General features: G+C 35.0%; 2 protein-coding genes across 3 annotated transcripts in view; one reads left to right on the forward strand and one right to left on the reverse strand.

Moving 5' to 3' along the window:
* Positions 1 to 5,775, forward strand: part of Mettl24 (methyltransferase like 24) — a 97,456-nt gene extending 91,681 nt beyond the window's left edge. The window contains exons 5-6 of one of the 2 annotated variants that reach the window (XM_047558134.1): positions 187 to 315; positions 1,678 to 5,775. In XM_047558134.1, coding sequence (XP_047414090.1) covers positions 187 to 315; positions 1,678 to 1,758 — 210 coding nt within the window. In that variant the 3' untranslated portion in view covers positions 1,759 to 5,775. Of the gene's footprint in view, positions 1 to 186 lie in introns of both variants that reach the window. The other variant, XM_047558133.1, reaches the window with a different exon arrangement.
* Positions 5,776 to 11,100: 5,325 nt separating this feature from the next.
* Positions 11,101 to 27,421, reverse strand: part of Cdc40 (cell division cycle 40) — a 42,641-nt gene continuing 26,320 nt past the window's right edge. The window contains exons 9-15 of the mRNA XM_047559142.1: positions 26,324 to 26,369; positions 24,003 to 24,104; positions 22,534 to 22,649; positions 22,165 to 22,298; positions 15,475 to 15,551; positions 13,980 to 14,124; positions 11,101 to 13,003 (exon numbers count right to left, since the gene is read on the reverse strand). Of these exons, the coding sequence (XP_047415098.1) occupies positions 12,826 to 13,003; positions 13,980 to 14,124; positions 15,475 to 15,551; positions 22,165 to 22,298; positions 22,534 to 22,649; positions 24,003 to 24,104; positions 26,324 to 26,369 (798 nt within the window). The 3' untranslated portion in view covers positions 11,101 to 12,825. The remainder of the gene's footprint in view (positions 13,004 to 13,979; positions 14,125 to 15,474; positions 15,552 to 22,164; positions 22,299 to 22,533; positions 22,650 to 24,002; positions 24,105 to 26,323; positions 26,370 to 27,421) is intronic.

Below are 27,421 nucleotides of genomic sequence, written 5' to 3' on the forward strand. Positions count from 1 at the left end.
TGCACCACAGTGCCCAGCTCTACCTGGTATCTTGGTGGCATCGTGTTGAAAATGACCTCTAACTCTAAAATTTTAAAAGTTCTGCTGTCTTGGGAGGGAGTTATGATGTGAGACTCCTGATACAAAGATGGTATGTTTCATAGTGATTTCCAAATCTTTTAATCTCGTTTCATTTTTTAACTACAGATTGATGTTCTCAAGGCAGATCTGGAAAGTGCAGAATGGAAAGTTTTGGAAAATCTTATTCTGGAAGATGTCCTTGAACAGATTGGACAGCTCATCTTTGAGATCCATCTCCACTGGCCTGGGTTTGAGGTCAGCGGCAGTGACAGTAGCGTCGTGCGGTTCTGGTACAGCCTCCTCAAAGAGTTAGAACAGAAGGATTTCAGGCTTTTTTACAGTTATAAAGACTTATCTAAACCTCAGCTATTTCTGAAGAAAGACATTTTCAATGCTAGTAGCTGTTACACTCTGAGTTGGGTGAACACAAGATGGAAATAGGATGCAGGACCTCATCCAGAATTCAAGGAAATATTTGCAAAATAGAGCATGTCTGTGTTTCTAATCCCAGATTTGCCTCCAGCCTCCCACTGGTCCATTACCTGCTCGAGGCAGGGATTTTGATATTGTCTGTGCAGTGTGTGTAGCCTGGTGCTTGGTATATGATAAGGACACAGTTGAAGGGATGGATACAGTGACCCCAGTTGCTTAAACTCAGGCTCTTTGCCTTTAACAGAGTGGGGATGTTTGTCCTCCTTCACTTTCACATGAAGGGTAATCCCCCACTCATTCCTAAAAGTCCTCATGTATCTGTAGTCCAACATTAAAATGGAATTATGTAAATTTTCCATTTTTAGTAGGTTGATGAGAATTCTTAAGTTTGTTGTCCACTGTTTAAAATTTGACTTTGATTCATTTCTTTCAAGGTTTTCTTTGTTTACAAATCAATCATATTCTTTACCACCTGCTGGATTTCAATCGTTGTTTCTCAGCCTTTGCTGAGGCTTGTTGTGGCTTTATAAAATTCATTGATTCTGGTTTCTTAGAATCAGACGCACAAAATTCTGTCACTGAGTTTAAAAAAACTAGACTTTCAAGGGCTTCGATCAAGATTCTCAGTCTCAAAATCTCTCTCTTCCTGTGAAATTTAGCACATGTAGGACTGTTACCTCTTCGATCTGCAGACATGACCCCCACCCCGTACTTGCCCATGCTGTCAAATCTTTTTTTAAATACACTACTTTGAGTATTAAGTACATTTTTCTTTATTGCCAGGGCATTATTTATAAGACTGCAGCCTGAGGGGCCATAGTATCTGTCTTCCCTAGAATGGTATTATAGTGTTTCAGAGTTTCTAAACCATTTTACATTTTTAGAAATGAAGCAGAGAATGTAGGCTCTCAATAGTTCATATGATGTCCTCCATTCCTATTTGTAGGAATAGAGTTCTATGAGTGATTTTTAAAAATTCTATTTTAAATAAATTAGGTAGTATAAAAATAAACTAAATAATTGCCTTATTATAAATTAGGTCTATTTTTGACTTTTTTTTTAACATACTGAAAGAGTGTGAAAACTATGTGTATTGTTTGTTCAAAAAATTGCAGGGAGGAGTAGAGCACTGAATATTGTCATGGTTTTTCCTTCTTACGGGTTTTTACTTGTTTCTGCCTTCAGGTTCCCTGGCTGGATTTTTCTTTATTGCAACAATTTGAAAATACCATTCCTCAAGTGAGAAACCAAGATAGAACAGAATGATTTAACTTGAGTTCAAAAGAGAACAGACTTTCTGAATTAATTGTGATGATTTTTAAAAATATAACAAAGTTTTGATTTGAAAACTCACAGTACACTAATAAAAGCTGTTGGGTTGAGAGAACCAGCTTGAAGAAGTGTAATTTGAAATGGCATTTCAGTCTCTTTGATGTGCATAGGCAGTTCAAGTGTGCAGAAGGGTCCATAAACACTCTAAAGTGGTTTATAACTGTTACTTTGTATGCTGCCCTCTCTTAAGCTAAGTTCACTTTGGTCAGTCCAATTCCATTTGAATTATGTTACAGATTTTTTTTTCACAAAATTTTATACACGGAAATACTTAGTATATATTCTTATATCGTAAAGTGTGGAGTGTGCTAGCTTTAAGTATGCAGTCTGATCATCTTTTAGATGTGTATGCAACCATATCAAGATTTTTAATTCAAAGAGTTAATTTAAGGCATTACTGAAAGCTACTTTGTATAAGGCCAGTTAACCATTTGATCCAGATTGATGGTGCAGAACATTGACTTCATCACTCTCTATATCTGAAGCAAGAATGGATGTACTATTGAAAAAAATAAACCACAAACACACCTACCCATACCCACCAACTGGGCAGCCTGTTCAATAGTAATCCATACTTATTTATGCTTATTTCTCTTCATGGATAGTTGGAAATTACAATGAATATTCTGATGACTGCCATGGTTTCTGTCTCTAGAATTGGTTATGTTTGTCATATAGGTCAGGATTTCCTAACCTCACCACTATGCCATTTTGAACTGGTAATTCTTTGATGGCGATGGAAGACTGTGCCATGCACTATAGGATTTTTAGCAGCATCCCTGTCTTCTCACTAGATGGCAGGAGCAAGAACCTCTTCACAAACTGTGACAACCAGATGTAGCTCCTAGACAGTGTCAAATGTCTCCCAGCGGGCAAAACCATCCAGTGTGGAGAAGTAGTGGTGTAGGTCATAAGAAGGGGATCGGGTTACCACAGCATGGGTGTTTGCTTTAAAAAAACAAGCAAACACAACATCCTCTTGGAAGGAAGAGACAAAGCAATAACCATCACCACCAGAACCAACATAAAAGCAGCACAAACAAAATGCAGCAAATGAACAAAATCAAGATCTTACCAAGATCTTACAATGTGCCATGTAGTTTGCATAGGTTATTCCAAATTCTGTCCACAACTCAGAAATTAAGTATAATTTTACCAAGTGTATGGGCAAAGAAACTCTGAGAGGTTACATAGCTTATTCAGATTATTCTACTAGTAGATGGTGGAACAGAAACCAACCCTTTGGTCTGTCAGATCCCCACAAAGACTATACCTGGTTCCCACCATGGCTTCTGTAGCCATTACCAAATGTAAGATGCCACACTGGAAAGGCACTTTTTTGGCCTATTAGTGAAAAAGGGGTGGGTATGTGAATAACATACACTTAAACCAGACCTGAAAATCTGTTAGCATTAGGATAATTTTGTAGCATATAGATTTGTTTTATTTGAACCATCTATGTAATCAAAGTGAGCCCATCAAATGGAGGCTTAGTGAAGAAATATGGGAACCCAATGACTTTTCTGTTAATATAATTAGATTGCCAGAAGAGCTCTTGCCAGGCCTTGGAGGGACTCTTGCCCAGGTTTGTTCCAATACTTGGTACTTTCCTCCCAGGCTTTAGAAAGGGCATAGTGTGAACTTCCTCCCTTCTTTAAAACTTGTCTTTGACCTGCAAATGAATGAGCTAAGATGTGAACATCTGACATATATGTCTTCAACTCTTACCAGAGTAGTGTATTTCATAAATGATTCTGAAAATACAAATTTAATGATGCTCTGATCGAATGATTTTTTTAAAATTTGCACTTTTTTAGGGGCAAAGACATATGAGAATGTAAGAGATTCAGAAGTCAACTTTTAAAGCACAAACTCTGTGTCATGTGTTGAGTTGAAAGTCAAAGAAAAACTATTTCTCCTTCCTCTTTTCTTAGTGTGATTGTGTTGGATACAGTTATAATAGGTCATCATATAAATATTTGTAACCATTTGACATGTTCACATGAAGAGAACCAGGGAAAAGTGAACAAACTTCTATTAGAATCAACTGAAGATTCACTAATATTTACATCAGGGTAGAACAAAAGTAAATGCATGAATTTACAGTGCTTAGTCCAAATCTGTTATTCATGTAAGCATTTCTGCATTGGTTATAAGATCTTTTAGTAAATACAACCCTAGATTTGATTTTCTTAAGTATTAAATGTTTGGATTTTGCAAAGCTCAGATTAAACCAGGAAGTCAGTTCATAATATTTTGCCAGTTTAAAAATGCAGGCCTTGTCTGAACAGATGATTTTACTTGACAATACAACAATACCTCCAAAACTCAATTAATGTAATTGTTCTTTTCTGCTGGCAATAAATTTATGTTTGTTTTTTAAGCAATAATTATTTTCATGCCTACCAATTGCTGGCATTTTGGGAATTTGATAATATATTTCACTATATGCTGAAGTCTCTTCCTTTTATTTACCTTAAAAGAGTTGTTTTAATTTTATTTTTATGAAATCATAACCCAAAGATTCAATGTATTTTTAAAACTACCGAAATTTGGAGATTATTAAGTTTTTTGAATAATTTTGTTATATTGCTGTCTTTAGAAAAATAAATCAAGCAGGCTTAATGTCATTTTTAGAACTATATGGAAAAATGCTCATTCTCAATGTATTAAAACAAATGCTTTCACAATCAGCAATTTCCTATTCTTCTCATATAAAATATTATAACTGGGCTGAGGCTGTAGTTCCATGACAGAACACTTGCCTAGCCATGTGCAAGGTACTGGGTTTGATCCTTAGCACCACATAAAAATAAACAAATAAAGGCATTATGTCCATCTACAAAAATTTTTTAAAAAATTTAGTGATTGATTTTGTACAGTAGGGTTGGAATAGGATTTTTTTTTTTGTGGGGTGACTTCAAATTCTAATCCAGACTACTTCAATAGAGAAGCCAAGTACACGCAAGACTGATATCTGTATGTAAGTAGAAAAGATCTGTTGTACAACATGGTGATCATAGTTAATAATGATGTGTTGTATTCTTGAAAATTGCTGACAGTAGATTTTAAATGTTCTCATCTCCCCAAAATGATGTTATTAGCATGATTTAGTCATTCCTCAATGTTTATGTATACAAAAATATCTTATACACTATAAACATATATAATTTTTACCTGTTAATTAAAAAAGTATGTTCCATGAAATATTTTGGACTTTTTATTCATGAAAAACAAAACAAACAAAATCCAACCACCAGTAGAACTACAGTGGTTGGTAAAAAGGTTGTGTTCCAGAGTTCTACAGTGGTCCTTCCACTCTAGGTGTCTCTCAGGAGGCCTGACCTCTCCATCATAGGGTAATGGTTAATGTACAGTTGATGGAGCAATCAGAGGTTAATGTACAGTACAACAGGCGGCCTCCTGGACCCTGACTCAGCACTGTGCTAGCTTATATTCTAACTGGTTTGTCTTCTGCTTACTTGTCATTGGATATAGGGCATATCAGTATCTACTCCTGTGTGGACATAGATAAGAAACGAAGGTTCAAGTGAGTTCTGTAACATTGATGAGAAACTACAATTATGTACTAGTAAAAATATGCTATTCATTGTCTGTGTAAAAATATTATTTCTCAAGGATTGATGTCAGAATAAACATCATTTGCTCAGGGACTCCCTCCTTAAGGTCTCCACTCTGTGTTCCCAGGGACCTCTGTTCTTCCTATTTTCTCTTATTGTGCCTCAATGTATCTGCTTGTATAATGTGTGTCTTTCCCAGCAGACTGTAAGCTCCATGAGGGTAAGGGCCATGTCTGTAGCCCCAGTGCTTACTGTGGAAACTGCTAGTTAAAAGGTGTTCAATATATATTTGTTGAATATAAATTTTTAAAAGCTCTTTCATACAGAATTTTTCTATGAAATTATTTCATAATCATTTTCTATTCTTGCATTAAAGATGTTTGGAAATTAAATGAATCAATGTCTCTCATTTTGTTAATTTAAATTTGGACATATTTTGTCCTTTTCTTTTTATTGACAGTTACTGTTGCACTGCATGTGGTATTCCCCATTCCCGATTAAAACATGCTAATGGAGATCTTTTTGACCTTGGGGAATTGAGAGCTATATAATGATTGAACTGAGTATGTTAAATAACAATTGAAGGCTCAGTTATTATTTGAAGATAGATCTAAGTCCTAGGATATTAAATCTCAATCTTCCTTTCTTATTTCTCATTGTCCTTTCTTTGTACCAATCTCCACCAATCTTTTTAAGAATCAGTATATAACATATAATACAATATATACAATTCATAGTAGCATAGAGCATATATTTTGTTTTATGAGACAAGGAATATGTGATGATGGGAGACTATTTCTACCGAGGATAGGGCCTGGTATTTTTATAAAAACCAATCAAGTTACATTGTTTTTATAGGACAAAATGGATAATAAAGATAGTTGAAAGAGCAAAATCAAGGTGAGAAAAGATAGATTCTCAAGACTAAAGTATGAATCAAGAAAATTTCCCTGTGGGCACAGAGATAGCGATGGGGGTCTTACTCTAAAGGAAGGAATCCTGAGAATGTCTTCGGGTACAGACTCTGTTTCACTGAAGAATGAAACATTATCTTAAGTAGCTGTTTCTTTTAAACAACCTAACAGAGACAGGAAGCTGGAAGCCACAAAGATTATGTCACAAGTCTGAGTTGTAAGAATACACAATTAAATGACATTATGTACAGGCAGGATAATAGGGTGAAAGAAAAAGGCGATCTTGACACTGCTACTAAGCAGCTCCATTATATCAAGTAAATCATTGCCTTTCTTGGACTATTTTCTTTTCTTAGGTTAGAATATTTAACTTGTAAAGTTTCTTCTAGCTTGAAAATTTCATTATTTTGATTTTGTGATCAGAGGAGAATTAGACAATAGGATTATTTCTCAATTTGTGTGCTGCTAGTGTCTGAATGCTTGTCCCTCTAAAATTCATATCTTGAAATCTAATCCCCTCTGTGTTAGTATTAATAGACCAGTCCTTTGGGAGGAGATTAGGTCATGAGGTTGGCGCCTTCATGAGCACGTTTCCCCCTTCACCATGTGAGGAAACAGCAAGAAGGTACCATCTTTGAAGCAGAGGGTAAGCCCTCATCAAACACTGAATCTGTTGACACCTTCATCTTGGACATCCTTGCCTCCAGAACTGTAATACATTTGTTATTTATAAATTACCTGTCTTCAAGTATTTTCTTTTAGCAGCCCAAATGGACCAAGATGTGCTATAAGGGAAGTCTTTGGATAAAATTCAAAAGAATCTGAATGGTGTGCTTATGCATAAGAAATTCCAGAGTCCAGAGAGAAAATGAATCCATGATGATAGTTCTTCAGTCACCAAGAGAAATGCCCTTGGTAAAAGTACTTTGTTTAGATCATGTACTTATTAAACTCATGGTTCTTAAAATCAGAATCAGGTTTCACAGACTGCACTAACTTTATACTTGTTTTAAGCTGTCCCAATAACATGATAGCATCTAAACATATACTAAATACTAAATAAACTTCATATCCTCCCAAACATCCTTCCACACGTGTGTGAGTGCATACGTGTGCGCTTGAATGTCCAAGAAAGAAAAATCTTCAGACACAAAAAGCCCAGAGGGAGCCTAGAGCAGGGGGTACAGCAGGAACCCACATGGCAGCCACCCTCCGGCTTTAGTGTAACAGAAATGGTTAGAGGCCTAGAGCACTAGAGATAAGGCCTGGCGTTCGGGGTGGTAGGGGTAGGGGCGATTGGGACATTTGGAGGGATACAATTTCAATGGAAAAGGGAACTAAAAATCCCATACATAACTTTACTTTTTGCACGTCAGAAGTCTTGTTAAAGAAATCAGGTTCTAAGTCAACATGGTGAAGATTTGGGCCTACTTTTTCTTCTATTTGGTGTAGGATCTCTGTTCTAATTCCTTAATCATATGGTGAGCAACCAGATCCACTTTGAGTTTTGTGCAGGGTGAGAGATAGGTGTTTAATTTCATTTTGCTACATATGGGTTTTCAGTTTTCCCAGTACCATTTGTTGAAGAGGCTGTCTTTTCTCCAATTTATGTGCCAATCTCAAAAGACCAAAGGCCAAATGTTTTCTCTGATATGTGGATGCTAATTCACAATAAAGGGAGAAGGGTAAGGGAAGAAAAGAAGTACTTTGGATTAGACAAAGGGGAATAAAGAGAAGGGAGAGGGAATGGGAGTAGGAAAGAGAATAGAATGAATTGAACATTATTATCCTATGTGCATATATGATTACCTGACCAATGTAATTCTACATCATGTACAACCAGAATGAGAAAGTATACTCCATATAGGTATAACATGTCAAAATACATTCTGCTATCATGTGTAACTAATTAGAACAAATGAAAAAATTTTTTTTTAAATTACCATACCTACAGCATAAAGAAGCTTAATCTCCACTATAGCTCTGAGTGCAAATAAACATTTCTCTTGAGAAACTAAAACCTCAGACCTGTTCAAATTCAATAACTGAATTTGTCCTAATCATATGGTGAGCGAAACCATAAACTGAGAAATTATGATAAAAACCTGGTTCTAGGTTTGACACCTTGAGGGTACCATGATAGAAGCAGATGCAAAACCACTCCGAAGGGACATATGCCAATCCGGGCTACAAGGGATTTATTTACTCAGAAAAATAAGACTCAGCTAAGATGAGTTTATAACAAATATTACAAGTGGTAAGGAAAGAAAATGGTCCCTAGTGAGGTAGAGTTTACAAACATAAGGAATATGGGAATTTTCAGTCAAGTACTTAACTGAACAATCTTAAACTATAATATAAACTGCTTAACATGATTTTAGTCCTAAAAGACTACATAGAAACCATAAGAAAACAAAACACTACGAAAAAGAATAGGTAGATATAAACAAGTACCTTCCAAAAAGGAAAATAGTTGCTGAAATGAGAAATCAAATGGATTAAACAGCAGATTAGACACAGTTGAAGAGACCTTAAAGTGAACTGGACAACAGATTTGAAGAAACTACACAAAATATAGCAAAAAAAAAAAAAGTGGACATTTATATTCCTTATAAAAGTTATTTTATGAACTGTTTTAACCTTATAATCTTTCAGAAGATGAGGCAGTAAAGCTGAATATCTGAGCTGTTCTGTAAAAAAGTGGCACTAAGATAATACCATGCAATATGGTAGCCACTAGACACACTTAAAATGTGGCTGACTGAGGAAATGAATTTTGTTTTAAGTGTTGAGATTTGAATCCAGGATTTCACACTTGCAAAGCATGTGGTCTACCATTGAGTTCCACTCATTTAAAATGATATTTCCTTTAATTACTTCAAATTAAAAATTCTATATTTGAGTTATTGGAAAAAAATTAGGTATATTTAGAATAATTTGGGAGGTAAATCTGTGTATGAAAGATAAAATTTTTAATGAAAATTTCGTGTCTGAATTGACATGAACTGTCAGTATAAAATATATACTGGATTTCAAAGACAGTATGAAAAATAGGAGAGTTATTAATTTTTAAAATAATTGGGCACATGCTGAAATAAAACTTTGGATATTAGATAAAATAATATTAGTAAGATTAATTCTCCGTTAAAAAACTGGCTATTAGGAAAGTTGAAATTACATGTATGACCCACATATTTCCATTGGCCAGCACTGTACTTGAACATAAATTTAAAATGTTTGAGTTCTGAGATAGTCCTCTACATCTAAAAATCTAAAATGCTGGGGATTGGAGAGATGGGAGTGGGGAATTTAAAAGTTCCTTTGAAGACAGTTTTTGCAGTTATAGGAAGCTATTGAATCAGAAAGTCATCTCTTTAACCTACTGCCTTAAATATGAAGCCATTTCAAGGGCTCTGGCTGTAAGTCTATGATTTCTATTACCTTAAGTTCCAGATAAAATTGTAGTTTTTAGGGTTAAAAAATTGTTTCCACAATTATTAAAGTGACTATGCATATGGAAGGTATAAATATAAGCATGCACACAAACACACATGTATGTATTTTTCACCAGCTGAGTTTCTAAGGACTGCATTGGAAATAAGAATTATGCATTTTAAAAAAGATTCCCAGGGATTTCATATATATGTGTTTGTATCTATGTATCAATCATCTCATTTTTATTGTAATCTTTTGTTAGTTCATTCAGTTTATTTATCCATGGATTAAACCAACATTTCATAACATGAATTCTGAACCAAGCGCTGTGATAGACAGCTTCCTACTATTGGATTTTCTCTTCCTCTCAGGACCCTTAGTACTTGCTTTGTTTATACTGTATTTAATTAATTATTTTATGATCAACTAAGAATGCTGGCAATTAAAAATGATGAATCCTTGATTTTAACTGTAGTCCTATTCAAAGATGTCAAAATGTAAAAAATACATGCCTCTGATAAAATATGACATCAGTGTTACCCAGGTTTCACCTTGAGACCCACATTTAAGACTGCTGATGGATATTGTAACCTGGATGCTACTTTACCCCATACCTGAATTCATCATGGCTCCTGTAACTATACATTTCTTTCTTCTGAATTTTATATCTGGGTAAGCAACACAATTCCTATCTGATTCTGTTGGAGATGACTCAGTTCACACTGGTCTTCAAGGACAGCCTTTGTAATTTGTTGCTGGTGTATGATCTTTATGGTTGCCATTCAAGGGTTTGATACCTAACTGTGAATGCTTTCTTTTAGGTTTTAATTTATAAACATGCTAAGGATACCAAGCAGCCCTATAATGTGTCCTCAAAACCACTCTATGTTTCTACTTAAAAATGAGCCTGTTTAATGCTTCTCACAGTTCTTTATCTTAAAATTGGCTCCTTATTTAAGACAAAATATTCCCAGCTTGTGCTTCAATATTTGAATATTTACTCAATTACATTTTCACTAAACCATCACTTTTATTCTAACTTTTAGGAAGAAACCTATCCTGGTATGACCAACAACTGATCTAGAGACATTTTTTATGCTGAAAAAGAACCCCACTTGTTTATGTACTCTAAAATTGGGTGTAACCATGACCTAGCACACCACTAAATGCTCTAAGGGTACTGCCTTCTATTTTTATCACTTAATTAAAATAAATACATTACTAAGCATACTGCAACCACCTCTAAAGTATCATTTTTTTTTCCATTTGACACATTTACTCTGGTGTCTCAACAGACTTAAGACTTAAAAGGAAACTAACAAAGAACATTTCAACAACACTTTCTACAAAAAAATGCTTTATTCAAAAATAGGATCTTTTCAAAAAAGAGAACTTTTATATACAGTTACTTAGTTTAGAAACAGTCAAAAAACAATAAAATAAATCCAGATTTAGAAATTACGATTTGTAACATATACAATACTAGTGCTGAACAACAGTTTAAATGTATGGATTCTTTTTGTCCCGTCACATTTCAATAATTCATTTGTTTTACCCGTGATTGGGACTAAAGAAAGGTCTTGTCTGAATTCTTTCCTCTTATCTGCCACCCTTCCTGGGCACATACAAAAATGGCAGCATCTAGGCAGTGTGCTTCTATTTCTTTGTGTGCCTGTGTATCAAAAACTATACCTCCTCCATCTTTATTTTTATTCTCTTTTTCTATTTTCTTCTTTGAAGCTCATTTATACGTGGGTACAAGGTCTGGTCATATTTAAAAATTTTTAATTTTAAAAATGAAAGCTCTCTAAGGGAAAGGAACATGCACATGACTCAGAGCTTAATGCACATGACTCAGGTTATCAACATTTGACATGATTTTGCTCTTCAAGTCAGTACTCTTCACAGTTATAAACCAATCTGATATAGACTTGAAACAGGAGAAATGGCTTGTCAAACTTTAAGTACCATTAGCCACTGTATTTGAGAGACTACCTTGATTTCATAATCTGAAATTTTTAAACTTTTCTTTTTTCACAACCAGGACGCTATTCTCAAACTGGTAAAGTCTAGCCATCTTCTTTTAGCATTATTTTTTTTTCAAAGATTTTAAAAGAAGTTTAGTACTTTTTAACCTTAAAAAGTTCAGTTGTACGTAAAATCAGAATAATTTTAAAGACAAAACATACGACTTCACAGAAATTACAAACTGACATTCTGGATTATGCCCTCATACCCTAAATTGTAGAAGGAGTATTTTAGTAGTGACATGGTAGAAACAATGATCTTAGGAGATCCTGATTTCTGGAAGTGTAGCCAGGTCCTTACTGACAGTGAATAGTAATAAAATTCAAAGCCTTGGTGCATTCTCTTGAGTTCTATCTTTAGAAATAATATAACTTTTTGCTTACAGTAGCCCTGTCTATATTGATCATTTAGAAAATAGAGAAAAGAATTCTGATTTTTATTTTACATTGTTAAAAATTATAGGAATGCTGCAGTCAAAGGTTAGTGACTTACAACTAAAAATATATAACATATGTCATAACAAATAGTGGGACTCATGAAGTCAAAGGATTCGAATTGGACACACTGAAAATAATGGGAACAGTAATTGTGGGAGTTTTATCCTTCTTTGATACATATTAAATTATATCATCCCTGGTCTTTACTGCCCTTTTGAATAGATGATTAAATGGTGCCTTTCTGAGTCATTAATTACATTATTTCCCCTAGGATCCCAAACCACTAGGGATTCTTTCTTGACCTCAAAGAGATCTTTTCAGCAATGCCATGGGGATAAACCCCAACTGCCTGCCAACAACAGCTACTCATTGAATAGAAAGTCAACGGTCATTCTTTGTATAAATAACAACTATAAAGAATAAAATGAAGTTGCCAATGAAATTAAATGAAGCAAATTTACAAAGCTTTTTTTAAACAATGGATCAACTTCATAAGGAAAACATTATGTATAAATCAAGTTGTCATCCAACACATTTAATAATTAAATATAGTTAAATATGACATTGGATCAAAAATGATCCTAGATCATTTCAGGACTAATCCCATTAATCCCACAATTTAATGAGACCATCCCAACCACATGTAATGACTTTAGATGTTTCATGAGGATGCCATACTGCACCTATACACACTTTATCATGAGCTTTAAACCGGCTATAGAGTTTTGTGGTCTTCCAGTCCCAAATGTTTAATTTTCCATTTCCATCTCCTGAAATCACATAGCTGCAACAGAAAGAAAAGTTCAAAATTATTACTTTTCAAATACCTTCAAATGGTAAAGTGGATGAAGAACAGAGGCAGATCTCATTTTTTCACTTTAACATAAAAAAACAAGGTAAATATATAAAACTCAGAATAATAAGGTAGAACATAAAGCAGTCTATAATTTGACTTTCTACAAAAATGTCCCTATTGAGTTACCAATCAAAGAGTAGAAAATTATTTTTAACTGGGACACTGGGAATCCCAGGGACCATAATAAATGATGCATCACAGTCTCTGGCCAGTCAGAATAGTGTAGAAGAACCAATTTTCACATATAGTCAGTGAATATATGAGATACATTCTACCACAGAAAACTTTACTACCTTCATAATTACTTTTTATCTTCAATATCCTTTGAATAAATCTAAGATTGAGTCAATGCTCAATTATAGGAATTTCTGAATTATCTTTATCTATATATTTTAATGAAGAATGGGAAAGAAATGTGGAATTTCACTCTTTAACAAAACTAAGCTTCATGAATCAAGTGTGATCTAGAAATATTCAAAAGCTGGGTTTCAGTTTTTAGCACAGATAAGCTGTAGTAAAGTTGTTCCCGTCAACATTATAATATACAATTTATTCTTCTGGTGTTCACCCAATCATAGCAATATAGTAATTGTAACACTCCTGGCCTTGCTTAGAAAAGCAAAGAGAGAATAAGGCATTGTTGATACAAACAGGGATTTATAGGTGGTTAAAGGGCATAGGACTAAGTAATATAAGGATATATACTGTAATAAAATCTACAGAAAAGCAAAATATAATTTTTGTAACTTGTTATTACCTTTTATCTGGCATTTTGATAGATTAAACAGTTCTCATACAATTAAATATGTGAAAGTGATTTGTGAAGTATTGTTATTTGTACAATGACAGTTTATATTATATCATATATCTGAACATGAGAACAGATCAGAAGATTTAAATTTACCTCATGTCTGGTGAAAAGTCCACTTGACAAGCATAGCCTGCTACCATATGTCCCTTAAAAATTTTTTTCTTATTTAATCTGAATCTGTTCTGTGCTCCAAAAATTAAGATTTGATTGTCCATTGATTGGCATGCTAGCCATTTCCCTGTAAAGTCAATAAATGAGATGTTTTAGAGAAAGACTAAAAAAATTAAAATAAGAAATTTTATTTTAAATGTTTGCTGTCATTATTATTTTTTGTAGTACTTTATTATATTAGGAAAAAACTTACCAAGCCATCTGTTAAGTGTGACAAATATGTCACTGGCAAGAGTTATTTATACATTAAGTAATGTATTCTGCTCCTATGATCCCATTATCATTGAGTACTCTTCAAATAAAAGGAAATACAGAAATTCCAAGCTTAGTTTTAACAGAACTAAATTAAAATTTATAAAGTGAAATTAATTTGTAGTTGGTACAGATAACAGAAGCAAGGGAAAAAATAACCTATTTCTGATAATTATAAAATAAAGACAGATTACTCTGGTAAGAAAATCTCTGATTATCAAATAAAACGGCTACAAAAAAATGATTAACAAAATTACAGTAATTATTTTTAAAAGTGCTTTTATGTACCCAGGATTCACCAAAGTCCTTAAACCCTAAATTACAATATTTACTTGTGTCTTACACATTTGTAAACATTACTAAGAAAAATCCTACCATTGGCCTGTTCAAGATGGGCACAAACATGATAAGAAAAGTACATAATATTGTGATTACCAAAGAAGGATCCCGTTAAGGCTGCTCTTCTCAGAAGAATGATAGGGCACTTAATAACTATTTTCACCCTGCCTGTGGCAGATGTCCCAATGGAGGAACAGACACTTCTTTGTCTCTTTGACCTTGTTTTACATTTACAGTAACTATGTGAGTTAACAGTTGCTTCAAAGATGATGTTCCCCAAACCTCAGACCTTCTACTTTAATATCCTCATATACAGCTTTAATCATATCAATGTATTTTCAGTATGTCTGCAGCACAAATTATCTTGCACTTAAAAGACAATGGACTATTGAGTAGGAAACAGTACTAAATAATTTATCTTTTAAAATATTTATTTGAGAAAATCCTAATAAATTGCTAAGGTGTTCTCATTAGTGAAACTCAGACCAAAATTCCTAACCCCTTGAAAGTGAAGCTTATTAAACGATTTATGGAAACTGATTCTATTGGGAGATTAAAACAACAATGACAAAACCCTAGTGAGATAGAATTCTTAGATGCTCAATGTTAGCTGAAAACTGTTTATTTTTTCAAAACAGGAGAGTGGGTGAGGTGACTCACATATGAAAATCAGTAATTATTTCTAATATTGAAAGAATTTCCTTATGTAAGTATGACATTGAGATAAACTTCCTCTGGGAGGGAAAGGTCAAAGTTCTTATGAATATGGCAATTACACTGTTGTTTTAGGAACTCATTTAAGATCACATTCTATGCACAAACTTACCATTTGGAGACAAAGTCACTGCAGGCATTGAATGCATACTGGGTTCTGCTATGTACTTGAAATCCACAGGGATATCCCTAAATTTTAAAATAGCATATCAATACAAGCAAATTAAAAAAAAAAAAACCTTTAGTAGGAAAATTATCTCTGAAATAAAGGTATAGAATTAAAGGTACAGTATTGAAATAAAAGCGAACTCTTGAAATAACATATTTATTAGACCTTTTCATTAAACTTCGTAGAGAAAGGATAATCATAAATTAACATTGTATCCCTTATTAAAGTTTTTACTTTTTAAATGACTTTCCATGAAACAACTGATTTTATTTTCAAACTCTGAGAATTCAACTTTGACCTTAATGTTAAAAAAATATTAAAACATCTTTAATAACTCATCTTAAAAGGTACTAAGGTAGGTGGGAACAAGATGTCTGAGCAAGCCTACAGGGAATGTTACTTTACCTCATCAATGCAAGCAGATAGCAGGCAGACCTGTAGGGATCTGGCCTATTCCATCCAGAAATAATGACCAAGGCTAGGGAGATTTAGTGCTTGGTGCCTAGACTGTTTTCAAAATACGTGTGGAGCATTTCAAAAGTGTATGGTACAGCAAAAAACAAACAAACAAAAACCCAATAAAAACAAAACCAAATTTCTCATGTGAGTGATACAAAGGATAAAACAAAGTCAACAAATATGCACAGTCACCTAAATTTAGAACCATCCAAAGTTCTAGCCTTTTCATTTTTAGTATTCTCCATAAAAATTATTTAATAATTCTAAAAGGAGTTTGATCCTATTGTTTCTCATGAGACTAAAAATGTTTTTTACAGAGTAATGTCTGGAAAATGTGATCTGATGAATAATACAATATGAAACAGCAATTTCAATTTCAAGCTATCACTCAAGTTTCAATACTTTGATTAATTAGAAAATAATGATAATGATAACAACAATAATAATGATACTTTGCTTCATGTGGGAATTTTCTCTATTCATTTATACAAACATCTCTAAGAAGGAACAAATGATTAGAGAAAACTTCTCTTTGGGTCTTAGAGGAAAAAAATTCCCAGGCATAATAGGAAATAACACTATCAGATCACCAATTCTCATACCTCTAAGGAAGCAGTGAGATCTGACATCTATTAAAAAAAGAGCCTTGGTCAAAAAAAAATCATGTTTTTTCTCTCCTCGTATTTATTATATTAGTTGCTAAAAAATTTATGATATGGATTGAAATATAAGGACATTTTCTAACTTAAACTGACCATATTTCAGGTTCATATTAATCAGTTTTATCATACATAAACAAAAACTCAAATGGATCTTTATTTTAAAGAATCTTGGTACAACAAAGTCTAGAACAACAATTGAATCTGAACTCCTCTGTGGACTTCATTACTTCTAGTAAAAATGTCTGCTAGGCATAGTTAAATTTAATAAACACAACACTTTTCTAATTAGATACTGTAATGCAGTATAATAAACCAGTAACTCATCTTCAAATAATCTTTAGTTTGGAAATGTATTCATAAAAAACAAGTCTGAAAATTTAAGAATAAAAGATAAACAGGAGTGTTAACCTCTGTAAAATTTCCTTTTAAAAATATTTTACCAAAATAAACACCTTTGGGAATAAACATGACACTGACATTTCATGCATTTAGCCAGTTAAAATGCCACAGCTGCTGAATACTGAATATAACCTCCAATTCTCCTTCAGAACTACATAATAGTCTTAATTTGGATTGTGTTGTTTAAGAAAGCCAGGGTTCCTTTGGTTTGTTTTCTTGTCTCATTATGCTACTCTAAGCAGGAAGAGGGAAAGATAAGCTTGGTAAGCACCACTTGTCTAAAGGCCCTAGTGCTGTTAATTTTCCTGCAGCTGGGTCAGCTTTCTCTCTCTGAGGACATGAGGGCTTCCCTTCTATGCAAGCTGCCAGAATCACTAGTAATTACTCTTGGTGGTGGCTATAAGACTTTTGGGCGTCCTGTACTGGTTTTGCTTCTTATTTGCCTTTGTAACAAGACTGATCCTCACATTTATTGCTTTCTCACTAATCAAACCAGATATGAGTGGCATTCTCTTTCTATCAGTCCCTTCATTTATCTAGTAATCAGCCATATAATTAAGAACTTGAGTTTTGGAATTGGTTTGACCCCAGTTTGAATTTTGTCCCTTCCTGTCCCATGTAACCTTGGGCAAATCAATTAACCTGTCTCAGTTTCCTTAAAAATGGGAATAAAAAATGTACCTATCTCATAAGATTGTACATTAAATCAGAGTTCAGGTAAAACACTTAGCATAGTGACTGGCATATAAAAAGGGTTCCACAAATGTAACATCACTAATGATTACAACAGTGATAACTTCTAATATTAAGTAAAGGTTACTCAGAAATCTTAAGGCTGTCATCATTTGTAACAAAATAGTATCATGACTTTTTAGCAATATTTCTTAAGATACAAGAGGGGGATAAAAAGCTAACATTTAAATATTTACCAATTTCTTTTACACCACTCTACATTTAAAAAGGGAGCTGAAATGTCATCTGAAAGTAGAAACATCTAAATGTTTAAGTATAATTAACCTGTTAACATATATAAAACAAAAAAGCCATGTTTAAGAAAGAGTACTGTGCAAATGATTTAAGATGACTTATGTAGGGCTGGGGTTCTGGCTCAGTGGCAGAGCGCTTGCCTAGCATGTGCAAGGCACTGGGTTTGATTCTCAGCACCACATATAAATAAATAAAATAGACACAAGAAAGAAGACTACTTTTCAGCTGTGTCTGCTCCAGGGGAAAGTTCTGCTACTCCATTAGTTCTTCCTTTGCCCAGGAATATGGCCAACAGGAAAGTAGTTGTAGTGTGTGGAGCAACAGGACTCTGGAAGGCTCCATGGCCAATGCCCTTTTGGAGAGCAAACATTTTGCAGTGAGAGCACTGATGAGGGATGTGACTCGACCAAGCACCTAGGTGCTGCAAAGTCCTGATACTGAGGTGGTAAAATGCAACCTGAATGACAAAGTGTTAGTTGAGGCCGCCTTAAAAGAAGCCTATGGGGCCTTCATGGTGACCAACTTCTGGGAGCATTGCAGCAAAGACAAGGACAGTGTCAGGGAAAGTGGGTGGCAGACACCGCCAAGTGCCTGGGGGTGAAGCATGCAGTGTACAGTGGCCTGGAAAACATGAAGCTGCTGATTAGGGGCAAGTTGCAGGTGCCACACTTTGATGGGAAGGGAGAGGTGGAGTAGTATTTCTGGTCCATTGGTGTTCCCATGACCAATGTCTACTTGCCGGTTTACTTTGAAACCCTTCTCATCATGTGGAAGCTGGTGAAAGCCCCTGATGGAGATTACTACACCTTAGCACTGCCCAGGTGGGATGAACCAATGCATTGTTTCTCTGTTGCCGATGTTGGAGCAGCTGTCTCCAGCATTTTAAATTCTCCAGAGGAGTTTATAGGCAAGGCTATGGGTCTCAGTGCGGAAGCACTAACAACGCAGCAATATGCTGATGTTTTGTCCAAGAGACTGGGGAAAGAAGTTCGAGATGCAAAGATCTCTCCGGTGGCCTATGGAAAGTTGGTATTCTCTGTAGCAAAGGAATTGGCTGATATGTTTCACTGTTTTCAAATGAAGCCAGACCATGATGTTAAGCTTACCCACTGTCTAAACCCTGAAGTTAAAAGCTTCAGCCAGTTTATCTTGGAGAACCTAGCAGCCTTCAAAGATGTATAGAAAAATCAGCTGTTCAGACAGGCTCTGACCACAAAGCCTCTGATCCTGTTCCTCTTTGTAATACAATATCCACATTTAGAGAACAGATATGTTAGTTGCTGTTATTTGTACTACCCATGGAAACCCTTTTAATCTTCTCTTTAGTAGGAAACATTGCACTGGTGATTTGGCACAGTAACTATATTCACATAGAACTTTCCAGCTAGTGTTGAAGGTGGTCCAACTATTTGGTTAAATGAAAGCCCTTCATTTCTTCCTTCCCGCTGGGGATGGAACCCAGGGCCTTTTCATGCTCCGTAGGCACTCTACCACTGAACTAGCTCCCCACCTTATATCACCTTCTGTGGCTTTCTCGTCCCAACAACCAAGTCACCTCAAAAAGCTCTGGCCTGACAAACTTGGACTGTCATGAATGGGAGTCCACTCAGCTTTCCCCTAGGGTGAGCAATCTCAAGTCTCAGTTCTGAAATTCCCCTAGGGGGCTCCATTTTCTCAAGTGCATTCCAAAATTTTCAGTGAACTTTGAAGTAATTTGAATTTTTAAACAAACATCTTTGTAGAGAATCTGGGGAACATGGTGTTTCATAAATAACACAAGCATCTGAAATAGGACACAGTCACATCAATTTTATAGCAGCTCAGTTCACAATAGCTAGATTGTGGAACCAACCTAGATGCCCTGCAACAGATGAATGGATAAAGAAACTGTGGTATATATACACAATGGAATATTTTTCAGTCATAAAGAATAATAATATTATGGCATTTGCAAATAAATGGATGGAATTGGAGATATCATGCTAAGTGAAATAAGCCAATCCCAAAAAACCAAAGGTCGAATGTTTTCCCTGGTAAGTGGAGAGAGAAGAAATTGTTTTGCTTCAAGGTTGGGAGTTTATTCTCTGATTCATTCATTAAAGCCTCTATTGGATCATCAAAATAAATAAGTAAGTAAGTAAAACAAGGGTCTATTGCCAACTAAAAAAAAAAATAAAAAAAAAAAAGATGATTTATGTAAACCTTGGTGTCCAAATGACATGTTGGAGTCCACCTTAAGCAGAGACTAAATGAAATATAAATTGCTCTTGTGCTAATTATTTACAAAAAAGTAATGCTTTGCTGTCTTATTTACTGTTGTTGTCGTATGATCCCTGCCCTATATATGCCTTTTCCAATCACCGGCCAATAGCTACCATGGACCTCTGGAACTGCTCTGATGCTGAGCCCTAAGTATCCATGCCCCACCTGACAGAGGACAAGGACTTCGGGTTACTTCCCTCAACTTTGCAGCTTGGAGATGTCATTGCCTATTTTTCCATAGAAATGGAATGGAGAAATTAACAGTAGGGAAATACAACAGTAGTTCACTTTATACTTTGAATATAGCCCTTGCTGTTCTGCCACTGAGACTTATTTTTAAAATGGACATGTTTCTTTCTCTTCCTGATGTCTCCTTTCTGATCGTCTTCCCCCTGATCTTTTCCTCTTCAATCTTTCCCTCCCTGATTTTGCCTCCCTAATCTCTCCAAACAGGATTCCTTTTGGATCACCTCCTTAATAACCTCCTGTTCCGAACCCTGATAGGCAGAATAACAGCCTGGGGACAGGAGTTCCCTGTGTTTCTCCTTTGCTAGCAAAGCAATAAAACAATTTTTCATTTTCTCTAGAAAACAAAAACAAAAACAAAATGCTATATGTGACTACAAAGTACAATCAATTGTACTAGTTGGGAATAATTAACAGGCATGTGGTAGTTGTGGGGAGTGGGGAGAAACTGCTATTAAACTATGTTAATTCTTAAATTATCCAAATTGTCCTGACAATGATTAGGGCCTGCTCAGCTCTCCAAAGGGACTCAGTCTGGGGAGGAAATCATTCAAGTCTTCCCACTTTCTTAAAGCATAACAATTTCTAGGGGTAGAAAGAAGCACTTTCTAGTCCTTGCAATACTGTAATCACCGTTGAGTTGTGCTTCATAAATGGCTATAAAATCAAGCTGAGTTCCATGCGCACATCCATTTTAACCAAAAGATTATCATGTATCTCTTTACAACTAAATTATAAAACAACTATGACATTTAATGAAACTAGCTTTAGTATTTTTGGATTTTAGAAAAATGATTTTTCTTCTAGGAAAGCAAAATTAACCAATATACTCTGATTATATTCTATAATTAAAACATTTGTACAAGGATGATGATGTGGGGGAACTTTCAATATTGAATAATCATAAAATAGACACTTAAAGAACTGAGAAATAATCAGTATTTTCTTTGCATTTATTCTGAGGCAAGGATTCCTACATAACCAATATAGTTTATATATTTGTGGCCCCTACTTCTTGTCAGTCAGTTACTTTGCAAAGATGAATAAAATAACCAATAAAGAATGTAAGATAGCACAATATAATGTCTATTATCACCATATGACAAGCACTCAAGGTAAATATTCTTTGGATATTTTATTACAGTTGAGTATTCTTTGGAAAGATTATCCCAAAACTATGAAGGCAGCCAATTTAGAGTTTATTTCTGAATTGTGGTACTTAAATAGTTAAAATACGGATTGGCAAGCTAGGATCACAGCTGTGAAAAATATTTAAATAACTGCATATTATCAGGCTTTGTCTTTGGCTACACATTTTAAAATTGCTTGTTTTATATAAAGCAGATTTTCTTTTTTGTTCTTTTCCAGTACTGGGGGTTGAACCTGGGGCCTTGTGTGTGTTAGGTAAACACAGAGTTACATCCCCAGTCCTATTTTTTTAAAAATTTTTAAAAAATTTTTATTTTGTTTATTTTATTTTGAGACTGAGTTTCACTGAATCACCCAGGCTGGCCTGAAACTTGTGATCTTTCTGCTTCAGCCTCCCAAGCAGCTGGGATTATAGGTGTGTGCTACCATGCCTAGCCAAAGAAGTAGATTTTTACTGATGGAAACTCACCATTCCCAAACTCTTAGGCTCTTATCATCAGATGTGCTCACAAATCTCCTATTCTCATCAACAAAAACGATGGTATTAACAGCTCCCAAATGCCGATCATATTCCTGCACAATTTCTCCACTTCGAATGTCCCACTGTACAGCAAACAAGAGCAAAGGTAAAGACAGAGATATAATTCTGGAAAGTCAAAAAGAAAAAGATCTCTAACATATTTTTATAAATTAACTATTTTCTACTAGTAGATACTAACAGAGCATCAGCAGTCCCTACAAGTAGCAAACATTAAATGTGTCAACATTCTGTATTCCATTCCTTGATACAATGTAAAGCTCAGAAAGCTTAATAAAAATACTGAAGGAAAAGACTTACTTGCACGATCTTTTTATCAGACATCCCAGCCACAAAGAGATTTTGCTTATCTTCATCAGGATTGAATTTGACACAATAGGGTACTTTTCGGTTTGTAAATCTTGATATACACTGTCCTAAAACAAAAGACTCAAATTAAATAAAAAAATAAATTTGACTACTTGAGGATGACAGGGGCATTAAGATCTAGTGGTCATTTGCTTAATTAATTTGGAGGAAAGGTCATTTGCTTAATTAATTTGTTTATTCTTTGTTAAAAACTGCATTGTTCTTTTCTCAGTTTATGGTACTGGGTATTCAACCAGGGCCTCATGCATACTGGGCAAGTGTTTTTCCACTGAGCTATATCCCCAGACCCGCTCCATGGATTTTCAATAATTAAAAATAGTTTTTCAAAAGTATGTCTGTGCTACCAATTGTTGAATAGATAAAGGGCATAAGAAACTTACTGAATGCTGGAAATGTTCTATATCTTCACTTTTGAGGTAGTTAAAACAAGTTCATAGATATAGTTACCAAAAGGAAAAATAAAAATCACTGAACATTTATGCATTTCATATACTTCGTGTGTATTATTCCTTGACTTTTAAAAAAGCCCACAGAGTGGGGCACTCTCAATCCTGGCTACACAATAGAATCATTTAGTCCACAGCCTGGAACAATCATATAAGGACCTCTGAAGGTTGGACCCATACATCAATAATTTTGAAGCTTTTCAGATAACTACAATGTATAGCCAGAATTGAGAATCACTGCTAATGAGGTGAAGAACATGGACTTTGGCATCAGAGATCTTGGTTTGAACCCAACTGTGCCATTTACTAGCTGTATGACCCTGGAAAGTTATTTTTAAGCCTCAGTGTCCTTATCTATAATGTAATACTAGTATATACCTCACAGATAATATTAAGATTGCATGACCTATTGCATATCAATGCTCAGCATAGTGTTGCTAAACATTAGTTATTATCAATAATCTTAAAACTCAGTAAGAAAAAAGATGATTTTCTAACAGTATAAAATTATAGTGGACACAAAATACTGATGCAATTAATATGGCTGCAATATGTAAAACCAGCTGGCCAACAGGAATTTAGACTTACATTTTAATCAATTTGAGTAATTAAATTTAATTCTGCTCATAGACATTTATTGAGCTTCTTTATATGTAATGTGCCATGCTAAGTAACATAGGAGGACAAAAAGATCAATTAGATGGTCTAGGGAATACTTCAAATTTGCTTGTCTATCAATACGTTTGCTTTATAAATTGTATACAGAAAAGTTTCACAGTGAAAGAGCTACTTATAAAGTTGAGTTTTAACTTTCAAACGTATTTTGTGACATTAGCTGATAGTAAATGGGAGGATCGGCAGTGAGAGAAGGTGCCATTTTATCAGAGTCAGCACATACTGTTTCATATAAATGCTAACTTAGAAGATAAAGCTGTCCTATTAGTGCATTCTTACCTGTTTCAGTATCCCAGAGTTTAAGATATCTGTCATAGGCAGCGCTAAGGAATTGTGTTCCTGCAGTATTGAAGCAGATGTCCCTAACAGCTTTACTGTGACCTGCAGAGGCAACAGAAATGGCAGTGAGATCAAGATTTGTATCTTCAGAAACAGCATTAAACAATGGTTCCCAAGGAAAGGAGTGAGTCAAGACCACTGAACCCATCTTCTGATTTACTGACTTACAATTCAATATGGGTGTGCACTGGTATTTTTCTCCCTTCAAGATGCTCCTCAGATGATTCTGATGCATAACATTTTGGTAAGCACCAAGAGAAAAGGTCTAAGTTCTTCTTTTCTAAATTGTCATGAAAACTCTTAATATGAAGTCCAGACATGTGAAGACCAACTAGCCAAGAATTTATGGAAACATAATTGACTGATTATTGCCAATGAAAAGAAATGATGATGAAATTTGGAGGTTCACTATCAGGTTGGTCACTAGGTTGCAGGTGAAAATAAAATGATTTAAACCTAAAGTTCAGGAAACTGTAGCCCTTGTTTGGTAACTGTATGTTTGGATAATTATGATCATATTATCAAATTTTACAGAAAGTTATTCAGAATCTCCCAGATAAATGAGCAGTTTAAATATGATATAGCTCTTATTTTAAGACAGCATTTTGAGAATAAATTAATTTTAAGGTGCTGATTATGCTTTAGTTGGAAATTAATCTTGCCAGACTAATCAATTCTTTTGAAAGTTAACAGATACAAACAAAGGTGGCCAAACAAAGCAGAAACTTTCCTATTTCTCACCACACTCACACCAAGACCAAGACATGTACAGTTGTACAAAATGTATATGGCACAAATTGTCAACCACATGTTGCATCCCTGAGTCTGGAATACCACTGAACTCCAGTCAGGCAGTATGTACCGTAGCAATAAGGAATTATATTCTACAGCAGAAGTCCCAGTCAAAGCTGCTATAATCTTCCTACATAGGAGAATTTCAGTTTTCTATTGAAAAATGGTCTGCCGGTACAGGGGAAGTAGATGGAGACCAAACCCACTGTATCTGACAGAGACATTTTGTTCCCCTGACACAGCTAACAGCTTTGCCATAAGTCTTCCTTTAGGCTGCATGGTACATTGGATAGTATATATTTGCAGAGTTCCTAAAATCTTAACAAAGCACAGCAGAACAGACTCCCACTTAATCTAAAAACAGAGCTACCATGACTTACACAAACAGAGTTTCAATGTGGTTTGGTTAAATTTGGAAAGAGTAATGAGCTTTCATATGAAATGACAAAGACAATAAACTTTTCTCTACCATGAAGGCTAGTCTGTCACACAGCTGTCCTCCCTTTGGTCCTCTTTACTTCAAGTTCTCTTGATCTTGTCCTTCTTATGCCTCAGCTGCCAATTCCCAACCTCTCTTCCAAGTTCAACATCTGGCTGTTGCTTACTGTTTTGTTGTGTTATTTTAAGAGCTTTATTTTACTTATTTATTTTCATGCAGTGCTGAGAATCGAACCCAGTGCCTCACACGTGCTAGGCGAGCGCTCTACCACTGAGCCACAAGCCCAGACCACTTACTGATTTTTTTTTAACTTAGACGTCCTAAAGGCAGCTCAGATTCAATGAGTCTAAACCCTCATCATCCTCTTGTTCCCTCCTTTGGTGAACAGTACCACCATTCATCCAGCCACCTGGGAGTCATCCTAGATTCCCTCCTCTCATTTATTACACCATGTTACCAGATCCCATTGATTTCAATACTCAATAGGTCATTTCTTCTCTATCTCTGCTGCTTTGGTTCAAACTCTCACCATCTCTGATCCAGACTAATGAAATAACAAATTCATTTCCTTTCTTCTAGACCTTTTCTAATCAAAGCACTCTCCAGACTAGTATGTAAGTTTCTGCAAACTTCCAATCATGCTACTTTGCTATAAGAACTGTTAATGGCTCTCTGATGCCCTTACGATAGTCTAAACTCTATTAATGGTACACACAGTACTCCATACTCTAGTTCCTCTTTGACTACTTTTCTCTGCACTTTTGTCTCTCACATACACCCTGGAATTCTGCTATATATGTGGTTCACCCAAAGCAGTGTGCTTTCTTATAACACCTTTGCTTCTGCTATTCTTGCTTCCTAGTTCTCTTTGTCTACTTGGGCAGATTTGCTCCTTCTAACAGGCTCAGTTCAAGTCTGTGAACACTTTCCTTTTTACATCAGTGTAGTAAAATTACTGTTGTTGATGTTATCTCTCATTAAAAAGTCTTCCCCCAAACAGATTTATAGCCAGGGAAAAAAGAAGTATTACCAATAAATGTTCTCAGACAACGCCGGTCACCATAAACCTCCCACAGCTGAAGAAAAAACACATAAATGGAAATATTAGTTTTTTTTTTTTTGTGCTGGGGACTGGACTCAGGTACTCATACATGCTAAGCACGTGCTTTGCCACTGAGCTACACCCCTGGAGAAACTCCCCTGGAGATTATTTAATAAAAATTTTGAATCAATAGCAGTCATACGCCAGTTATGTATGTGCATATCTGTGTGTGTACAGGGGATTTAATTATTAAATTTTACTCAGCACTACTAGTTTGTGTTATATTACTTGGAGCACCCACACATATATACACATACACCTTCTTTTATAACTAGAGTTTTAAAGATCTTTCCATCTGAAGTGATATAAAACACCTGCATTAAATATCAAGAGACCTTGACTACAGAAGGAGTTAATCCAGGTGGTTTCATTTCATATTGCTCTTTTCTATACTTCAGTTATTTTCTTTGATAAAAAGTTTCTACTTTTGTAATACTACAAACTACTTTATTACAACTGCCATATATATAACATTTTGATACTGAAAAGTTTTTTAAAAATACATTTCTGAAGTTACGAGTATAATAGAAAGTGGGAAAATAATGATCTAGACAAAAATAACAGTCTCATAATTCTTATCATATGCAAAGTGCATGAATACAAAAACTTCAAAACTACCTTTATTCTTGCCTGCCTCAAATCCAGTCCCTGACAATATTGCTACTGCTCTAAAACAGAAAGCATTTCCGAGCCACCCAGTGCCAGTAGGATAAAGTCTCAGTTCCCATAGCATGCCAGGAGAGCATTTCTGGGACCTGGTCCCTGCCTGTGACTACAATCATTCTTTGTCTCTTAAATTTTAAGCTTTGCCAACCACAAAACTTGCTGTTTCGTTCTATTCACTCTTCTCAAACATACTCTATCCCTTCCCTTTTACTTAACCTTCCAACTGAGATATGCTTCCTTTTTGAAACCAGAATACCTGCACCTTGTGCCTGCCTCTAAAATGATCACTTACATCATAATACAATGATCAACCTATGGGTGGAGACAATACTTTAATATATTTTTTATCCTCACCCCCTT

This window comes from Sciurus carolinensis, chromosome 7, assembly GCF_902686445.1.
Source record: "Sciurus carolinensis chromosome 7, mSciCar1.2, whole genome shotgun sequence".
NCBI classification, from domain to species: domain Eukaryota; kingdom Metazoa; phylum Chordata; class Mammalia; order Rodentia; family Sciuridae; genus Sciurus; species Sciurus carolinensis.